Source organism: Etheostoma cragini, chromosome 15 (genome assembly GCF_013103735.1).
Source record: "Etheostoma cragini isolate CJK2018 chromosome 15, CSU_Ecrag_1.0, whole genome shotgun sequence".
Classification (NCBI taxonomy): domain Eukaryota; kingdom Metazoa; phylum Chordata; class Actinopteri; order Perciformes; family Percidae; genus Etheostoma; species Etheostoma cragini.
In genome coordinates, this window is record NC_048421.1 from 18,098,922 (window position 1) to 18,108,853 (window position 9,932).

Genomic DNA, 9,932 nt, shown 5'->3' on the forward strand with positions numbered 1-9,932 from the left:
CTGATGCACTAAAGCAAAGACAGGGAATGACATCGCCCTCATGCCCTGTGCATTAAAGGGTTGCCACATTCACTGCGTCTGACCTGATGAAACATCAAAAATGTCCATCACAGAGACATGCATCATAATAAGTATCTCCAGATGTTTGGTGGCTCATCATGCAGATTATCCGCTCACTTTTTCACCTTTTAGGGAAATAAACCTCTTAAAATGCATGACACCGCTCTGCAGCCACCATAATCATTCCCATCGACTCATCTATCGGCCCGTCCACTGAATCTAATTGGCGTGTAATTTGGCTCCATCTGCAGCTTATGTCATGTTGCTAATGTCTCTTGATTACATATTAAGTTTTATTTTATTTTTTTAGCTGTTAAGCCAAAACCGCAACAAGATGGTGCTTTATTGTCCCAAGCAATGCTATAATTCCTTTATTCTCAGCTGGATGATGACATGTGCATGCCCAGTATTCTTTGCATTTGTTGCATGTTTCCTATGTCGATCTAGATTTTCTTTTACTTATCTTTTCATTAAACCAGAGAACGGTAACACATTAAGATAGAACATAAGGTATGAAAGAAGGCATGACCGTTGTCATTCTTCATGAAACATGTTTTAAATGTGGCCTTTGAACGCCTGACTGGAAGGACATTTCCAATGTATGTTTATCTTGTGAATGATTCCAAACCCAAGTTAGTATTTAAAAAAAAAAATGCAGATAAGACACCTGGGACATTTAAGATTATTCATGGCTATCTTTTGCTCTGATATGTGTTTGAAGCTTAGGTTAAGTTCCTCATTAAAAAGTAAGTGAAGTGTAGCAACCATGCAGTAACTATCAAAGTAAAAAAAAAAATCTGTTTTTTGACAGGTCTACGGTTAGTTGTAAATTAGTTTTTGGGGGGTGTTCAAGGTTATATTTAATTGGTAACTGAAGTGTGTAAAAGGCAGCTTGGAGATGGGTAACACATGCAGTGGGCCTAATGTTCTGTTGTGTCTTGGTTTGCAATATATTGGAATGAAAATGTGTTAGACAGATTCTTTAATCCGTATCTGCTGTTTAGACAATGCCAAGGTGCATAAAAAGCAGAATTCTGGATGCATTTCTCTCTTTGCTGTTTCAAACTGATGCAGAGCTCTAGAGGATTTTGATCGAGGCTCAAACTGAACCTTTGAAAAGCACCAGGAACAAAACTATTTTATAAAAACTACCATTTTTAGTTGACTACTTACACTTCAGATCCTCCACTTGAGACCATCTATTTTTTATGTGTCAGATTTCCTCTTTCATTTGAGCAAAACATTTTGAATTACAGCAAGGAGATCGTCGAAGGGGGGCGATGGGGTTGCAGCTGGTCTCGTCTGAGCATGAAAACTCCTTTTAAGTCATGGAACAGCACATTTTCTTCTCACAGCTTTTACCTTCGGACTTCTTTTAATACACTCAAGTAAGCAGACACGGAATATGTGCTCCTACTCTAAGTGTGCCATTACGTTTCCTTTTTATCAGTCCATTGATGCAAACACAATCGTGAAAACACAGTGTGTGCTTGCTAGTGTATTATGTTGTACCTTTTCTTAAGACCTTTCCTTTGGACTCAGTGAGCTATACAGTGTTTACAGTGATTTGTGTGTGAAAACACTGCAGAGCATTGCTTGTGCCTTACTTTTACTTTGAGGCATTGTTTGCAGAAATGAATTCAATGCACAGCCGATATTCAAATTGCGTATTCAGGTGTACTCTTCTCAACACACTTGAATGCACTACTAAACGCACTAAGCGCAGTGCAGGAACATTCTGGAAGTGGTTGCACCTTAAAAAGGTCAGCGGCAACAAGGTCAAAGTTGAAATAATTAGAATTTCGAGCGCAATTCCAAGCGCTGCGGGACGCCAAGGGTAGTACTGCTCCAAGTTTGGCGGCACCGCTCTTCCATGGATAAACAATGAAACAACCAGAGCAGAGTGGTTATTCAACGAATCATGTATAGGCTTTTGATTTTTAGATTGTGAATCAAAGATGTATGCTCCTGTAGAAGGCAGAAGTCCATATGATATTGGTCTTGTTTGCGATATAATGGAGAATTACTACACTACCCACAATCCTAAACGCCACAGCGTCTCTGGTTTTAAAAGCTTGCTGTTACGAAGGAAATGTTTACCCAACCTGTGAACCCATGAACGGCTAAAGCAAGCTGCTACTATTGAAGTGCATGATCATTTCTGTACACAGTGTTGTACCTTTGCTGTTTTCGCCGTTTTCAAAACGTTGTTTTGCGCCAAATCAAATGTTTTATGGACAGAGTTAATAGTGTAGGTTTGGCTGGTTGGTTTGGCTCCAGGCTTAAAACTCTCTAAGCATTTAATAAAACGTCATGGAAACCAGAGCAGTTTAAAAAGTGGGCGGTCACTGTGTCATTGTTGCTCTATTATTGTATACTCAAGTATTGACTGCTGAATCATTGTTGACTGAATTAGCAGTGAGCTGGAGACTTGCATTGCATTGTTATTGTCCTCATTCTGGTGTTGTTCCGGGTTGTGAGTAGGCTATCTGATATTGAGAGCTCTTTTAAACTCAAACAGTAATTTGGGGTGTGGTAATATAGTCGTCACTTGGATCTTCATGTTTGTGTGATTTTAGATGGCATTATTTGCCTGGAATGTTGTCATCACTGGTGTTGGTGATCCATCGGTCACAGCCATAGTTTCTCCACAGCGCTGCGGAGGAGGGTCTGGCTAGTCCACACAGCATTCCGGGATGGGGGAAACCTTTCTCTGATTTATTGGCATTTCTTTAAACAAATCACAATTGACTTGGCCGGCGATAAGTGCCGGACAGAGCTCCCGTTCCGCTGTACAATAGGCTCGAGATGTAACTTGTTTCGATTGAACACTACAATAAAAGTCGTTTTAGTCATGCAACAGAAAACTCAGATTGGACAAATAGTCTCGCTAGCTGTCTGGATTTACCCTGCAGAGGAGCAGTTAACCCTAGTCCTAGTAGTTTAAATTTCCAACACAAAGAAAGTAGAAGGTAACAGACATCCGGCAAAAAAGAAGGACATTTGACACAAGGCAACTGAGCAATCCCTCAAGTGGAATGTCGTGGATGTAGACTACAGCAATCACAGTTTCACTCTTGCACAGTTTACTGGTTTTTCCCATAAGGTTCAATATAATATTTCTCTGTGGTATGTTTTGGATTCCATAATCAAATATTCTTGTATGAATATTGTTTGGCCCCAGCAGGATTTCCATCGCCACTGCTGAGGAAAGAGACCGATCATCAGCTTGCCGTTTGAGTACTTAATATTCACAGACTATGCGTTGTCATGCTCTTATTCACTTTAATACGATTTTTGGCTTGGTGCTGCTTTGTTTGAGACCAAGCATGCAGCTCGTCAAGCAACCTTGAATCTTAAGAGACATTAAACACTGAGAGAAAGCCATTTAAATGTGTCTTTGGTTGTTGGATATGAAAACATGCTTCTGCGCAATCTCATTTTAAACACATTCAACATTTGTCTTTGACACGTTTGCCTTCTCTCTCTCTGTCTCTCTCTCTCCCTTATCAACTGCGGGCTTTGCTCTTATCTCGACGGAGACTTGTACACACACCAAAAAAAAAAAAAAAATCACAGAGATGAATCAAGTCAAACTACAAACAGGCTTTTCAAATTTGATACAGGAGCCCTGCAGAATTTGTCAAACGAGCAAGCAAAGTCGTCCCTTGAAGAAAAGCCTTTCCAAAATAAATACATTTGTGGGTTCAAGCATGAGTGAGGTATTTCGAAACCGCCTCAAAATAATCTAATTAGTTGCGATTTTAATTAAACAATCTGGAGGGATGATGATGACTAAATTAAATTTGTTCGGTTTTTTAAATATTTTAAATGGTGTGTGTGTGTGTGTGTGTGTGTTTGTGAGAGAGAGAGAGACTACACTTCCATCCTGCCCGTCCTTCAGTGATGTCAACAATGCAAAGATTGAGGACGCTGCTCTAAAGTAGCCCAATCAGCTCTTTCAAGGAGAGCTTCAGAAAAGAGTAGGAAAAAAAATCTCCCTTTGATACACAAACCTGCCTTTGATACACCACAAGGGAAAACAAACAATTAAAATTGCTGCATTTCCCTTCTTTAATTTGACCGCTCCTGCTCCAAAACTATCTGAAGATCACTTGATAATTGATGTTGCACCAGTTTCACAAGTGTCGGTGCATTATGCAATTACAGTCTTCAGTGATCAATAGCTGAAACGTAAGTATACTGCTTAAATTGAATCTAATCTAGCAGAGCGCGAGCTGGGCTTTAATTAGCTGTTGTTAGCTATTCCGTGTGTTTGCAGCTCCGCCCCATGTTTTGCACCCTTTTAGCCTCTCGCAGTTATGTTAATTGTAAAGTGTTGTGTGCTATCCACACCGCAGCGATGACGGCAATCAATGGACATTGACCCTCTTAAATCACTTCACTCACTTAAAGTGTAAACAGTGTAACAACAATCATGAAAAGGTTTTAAATTAAGTGGTGGAAAAGACTGCTTTAAAGGAAGAGGAAGTGCATTTGCAGTTTTGAGGTAACCAATAAACCCTCTACTGAAATTATTATATCAGTGAATTCTCACAATTTTGTGTACTGTTTATCTACCTCAAAAGGTAGAGAGAGGTTGGATTCCTCCAGATTTAAGTTTATTTTATTATATTACAATCTTAGTTAGTTTGGATGCTTGGTTGTAGTGTTATTGCACAGGGATTAATCTGACATTGTACAAAAATAGTATCATTTATCTGTGTGTTAATGGTTATAAATAGAGTTCTAGCCCAGAGCACAATTTGAATTTGCTCAGCGAGTTACTTTGTCAATGAGTAATGCTGCTCATAAACTATACCTTTTTAGCCGAGCTGCACCAATCACATTGGTGTATCTAATTTGAGCGGGCCAGAGGCGTTCTGAACAGATGACAACAGTTTATCTACCAGTTAGAATTTGAGTTTTATTGATGGTAACTTAAATTCTTTGAGGCAAACATCACAATCAAAGCAAATACCTAGTGAATGAAAACAGTATTTGAGTTTAGAAAGTGTCAATCAGTGAGACATGATCCACCTGGCCCTTTGTTTTTTTACTTGGTCCTGTTGGTTGATGTCAGCCACTCCCCTGGCTATTATCGGAGACTTACATTTTATATGAGAATTCATAATATGTATAATTTATTGTCATAGCAAGACAAAATACATTCCTGCCCCATTAACATATGAGTTAATAGTCACTACAGATCTCTCACAGTGACTGGAGTGTGACCTATTAATGGAGATATGGGCCACCGCTTTTCGATTGTTTGTATACGTGTCGCCTCTGGTTGACTTTGGTTGACATTTTATGCCATAATGTCACATCTAAACCAAGCCTTCAGGGACAAATGCTGGAGCACAATGCCACAGGCCAAAGTTGAGCCTCCTCCATTAGGAATGCAAAGACCAGTGGACATGAAACCCCTCATGAAGTGACAATAAGGTGACCTTCTGTATCCAGAAATCACATCTCTCCCAGACAGCCGAGCATCCAGACAAACAATTCGCATCATCCCTCTCCTCCACGACTCTGTGCTACGGTCCTAAAAATGGCCGTTCGACCTCTACGTTTTGCGATAATTAACTACTGCAGAGGTAACGACCCCTCAGCCGCTACTGTTAATCAGAGAGCTTCTGTGGTAGCGTCCCCCTGTGTGCCGGCGCTGCCAAAAACAGGTAGATAGAAGTCTGCTGAGAGCTGATTGCAGCCTAATGCAGCCATAAATGACTTTACCATTAGTACCCCTCAGTGGAGAGACCGACCTGCTTTTTGACAGAGGAATTGAACAACTGGCTGGCCGCTCAGGCACGACCAGCTCATGATCTGTTGAGTATTGTGGTATGCTGATGAGCCCTCTGGACGCTGAAGGACAACTACGCTAATGAGTTCGCTGTTCTGTTTTTCATTAGGAAAAAAGGGCCAGAACTATTCAAAACAGTTTGAATCCGATTCTCTAACTACTTTGCTGATTAGCATTTTCACCTCCGATATAGAAACCCTTGCAGCTTGACTTTGGGATACATGAAGGTTCCGTAGACTTTGATGACTTATACAGAAGCATTTATCGAACTTGATTGAGGAAAAACGAAGGCAGACCGTACAGTTTAACAGAGATGTGTCATTGACTAGTGCCGTCCGCAACTCTGAGGTTCCTCTGTCTCCCCCGAATGCATATATCTCTCTCTCAGCTGTCAAGTTTGTTATGCCAAGATATCACCCGAAACCTAGTCAAGCCTCTCTCTCTCTGGGTTTCCAGCAACCTCCGAAAAGAAGAAAAAAAATACCTTATCATATGGCAGCTTAGACTCCCTCAATCTGTGGAGACACAAACAGATTCATGAACAGATTTGGTTTATGACAAATATAATTTAGACTAAGGTGTCAATGCTTTTCAACCGCTCATGGCCCTTAGGGTCCTAGAGCCACATTTCACAAAAGTGGTTTGTGAGCACCCCTTGCATGCAGATTTCAAAGAGTGGCAGCATCACAAATTATCGGTTCTTGCTAATTGCAGATAACTCGTATGTGTCTTCATACCTGGTCAATAAAGCTGATTCTGACTTGGCAAATCATAAAGGGCTCTTGCCTGCTCATGCATGGATTGCATGGCTTGTTTTTATTAATGAAATGTGTCAAAGTAAACAAGAGGAAATTATCTCATGCTGCAACTTGCATGTTGTAATTGTGGTTTGGTTTATATATGGGGCTTGCTGCCCCACTGTGAGAAAAAAAATCCCTAAGTGTGTATGTACTATACTGTATATTCTGTGAGTATAGTTTTGTTTTAAATGGAATTCTAGGAACTGTGGGAATCACTAACCACGGTAGTGTAGAATGCACTAAAATACATTTGTTACAGCTTATTATTACAAAACCTTTGTGAAAAATAAATTACATACGCATAATCAAACTCCATATTACAGTACAAGTACAGGTATCCAAGGGTGTCTATTTCCAAAACAAAGGCCAGGAAGGTCTTGATTCTGTTATTTCTCTTTGTGTTCTGCTTCTCAGGTGAGGACGTAGATGAGTACTACGCGAGGAAGCATCATCATCCTGACTTTGGCGGCCGGGGGCCGACCCACATGGTGAAGCTGAACGCAGATCCCCAGCAGCACCAGCAGCATCAGCAGCCCCAGCAGCACCAGCAGCGGCAGCGGCCCCGCCGAGTTCAGAGGGCCATGTCCCAGGACCACGTCCTGTCTCCTCCCCGGACGCCACGTCGCGGGGACTACGGCTTATCTTCATACGGCGTCATGGCAGCGGCCGCTTATAGCAGCAGCCGACACCTCTCAGAGGAGCAGCTGTTGTCGGCAGAGCGCCTCCACTCCCAGGATCCCTTGCTGTCCCCAGCGATGAGGCGTGACAAGTTCCGGGAAAAGGCAATGGCTCGGGCGATGTCGCACGCCGACATGCTAATGCCCATCACGCCCGTCATGGACCGCCACAAGATGACCAAGATGCACTCTCAGCCCACTGCCTCTAACGACTCCTACAACACGCTGACGGTCAACAACCAACCAAGCTCGTCTAAGAGGCAGGCGTTTGCCTCCCGACGGACACACACGGTGGACCACCTACAATACATTCCGGGTCACCACCACACATACCGCACTGCCAGTAAGAACGAGGTAACTGTTTAACCGCAGAACGGTTAGCTGAAGGATTCCTGAGACACGCCACGGACGTTGACAGAAATCTCGAAAAATCAGCATGTCTCCTCAGCAGAGGTGTTCTGTCTTCTTATTACAACAACCTCCTCCATTAAACAACAAAACAAAACCATTTCTGCTTTTTTTTCTGCACAAGCCTCCTGTGTCATCCACAATCAACCCCGGCAAAGACGTCTCTCTCTTAGGACATCATAAGGGCTTTGCGCGTTGACACAAAGAAGGATCCTTCATGTCAGATGGATGTTTGTTTGACAGCCTGAAGAAACTATTTTTTAAACTGGACATGGGACTGGAAAGGGAATTGTATTAACTTTCTTAATATATACATATACTTATATTTACTATTTGTATTTTCAGTCCTTGTTATAGCTTTAGAGATTCTCATTGACTGATGTAAGCACTTCAAGTGGTGCCTCTTAAAATTGTCCCATTTCAACGAAGTGGATTTGTGGGTTAAAAAGCACAATTTATGAATTCCCTTTTTTGGTTTGGTTTATTTACTCTTCTTCTTTGATAAACGGCCAGGACATATCAGCTTTTTAGTGAAAACAGAGGCTAATTCTGTTGCATACAATAGATGATTGTAAATAGGCTATATTAGCAGCATTTAAACAAGAAAAGCTGGCCCTTTGGCATTATGGTTTGGTTTGGTTTGGTTTTCTCCCACCTGGAATCTATATTCCCAATTAATAATTTTAATTTTAGATAAGGAAAAGATCCCAAATGAATATTATTTCCGCAGATGTCTGCAAAATATGTGGATATAATATGTACATGGGGAGTATTTCTTTCTTTTGTAGGTGTGCTTGTAGGATATGATTGTGTATGAAAACGTTGACCACGGTCGACAAGCAGCTTCAGTCTGCAGACGTGAATCCACAGGTGACAAAAGAGCCTGATGGTTGAAGCAATTAGCTTCATTTTGGTTCACACATCATTTCCTTTGCTTTATCATCCATGAGGCTGACCCTCCCCCGCCACCCTCTGCTAGGTTTGTGATTTGCCAGCAGCTTCCATCACTACATATCAGGTACTCGTTGCGGCGGAGCTGAGGAGCTCATTGGTCCAGTCACAGTTTTGACAGAAACAATCAGTACTGAAGAGGAAGTCATAGTTGCTAGTCAATCAAGCATTAATTAAAACTGTGACCTGTTTGTCCTGATGTTTTCATTAAAGCAATGCCTTATTGTATGGAATCCCATGTGCTCTTAATTGATGCTTTTATCACTCGTCTCATTGTCTTAGCTTTTTTGTGCAATGTTATTGATTATAGTTTACCAGCAGAACCAGCAGTAAACAATAGAACAGTAATAGATGGTGCAGTGTGTTACCTCAACAAGACTTAATTTAGTTAAAGGAATCTTAAACCTAAATCAGTACATACTAGAAGGTTTTTTCTACAGTTTGTTACAATTTGTTACACTTATCCCATTGACTGAATGAATTGGGCATACAGTGCTTTTGTTGTCAGCTGTTCAGTCAGATTGACTGGAGAGTAGAGGTCTTCATGTGTTCACTTACCCTGGGAGCCCGACTCCCATCCCATTTAGACAGATTTCCAGCAGGCCTGGCCATGGGCGGACCATTCACAACCATTATTTCCTTCGAGTAGGGTTTAAGAAGAGGAAAGTTACCGTCCTTACAGTAAATGCACCAGGCTCACAAAACTCAAATTACTGATCAAACATGAATCAAGATTCTTTTCTTGCATACCCCCCCTATGCTTTATCTGTCATATGAGAAAGTTTGTAACCCAGCCGCCATTTTGTCCTGTTAAAAATTGATTGATATTGGATGTCGGTCGATTCAATTGAGTCCAGAGGCATTTTAGTCTGCACAGTTCAATGATCCTTGGAAATCGAAAAATGAACTGAGAGGTTCCAGACTAATTCACATTTGCAAATCAGGCTGGCAATGCCAGACTAACGTTTACTTGGTTCCTACTGATCAAGGCACAAACCATGACCAGAGTTGGACTGGGTCCTGGAGTTAAGTTCTGTATAATCAGCTAGGTCTCATCGGGCCTGTTTGTCACAATGCCACCTGAACACCTAAATGCATCCACACGGACTCTCTCAGCTCTGATCCAACGGTGGCTTATAATTATTGCCGGAGAAAAACACATTTTTCAAGGCAGATGGATAGTGTGGATTATAAAGTGCAAGAAAAATGAGCGATAGGCCTATCAGTCCT

General features: G+C 41.5%; 1 protein-coding gene across 4 annotated transcripts in view; it reads left to right on the forward strand.

Moving 5' to 3' along the window:
• The window catches only part of LOC117958327 (protein shisa-6), an 82,933-nt gene extending 75,085 nt beyond the window's left edge, over positions 1-7,848 (forward strand). For all 4 annotated transcript variants that reach the window (XM_034894633.1, XM_034894637.1, XM_034894634.1 and 1 more), the window contains one exon: positions 7,081-7,848. In XM_034894633.1, the coding sequence (XP_034750524.1) occupies positions 7,081-7,709 (629 nt within the window). In that variant the 3' untranslated portion in view covers positions 7,710-7,848. The remainder of the gene's footprint in view (positions 1-7,080) is intronic.
• Positions 7,849-9,932: the final 2,084 nt, after the last annotated feature.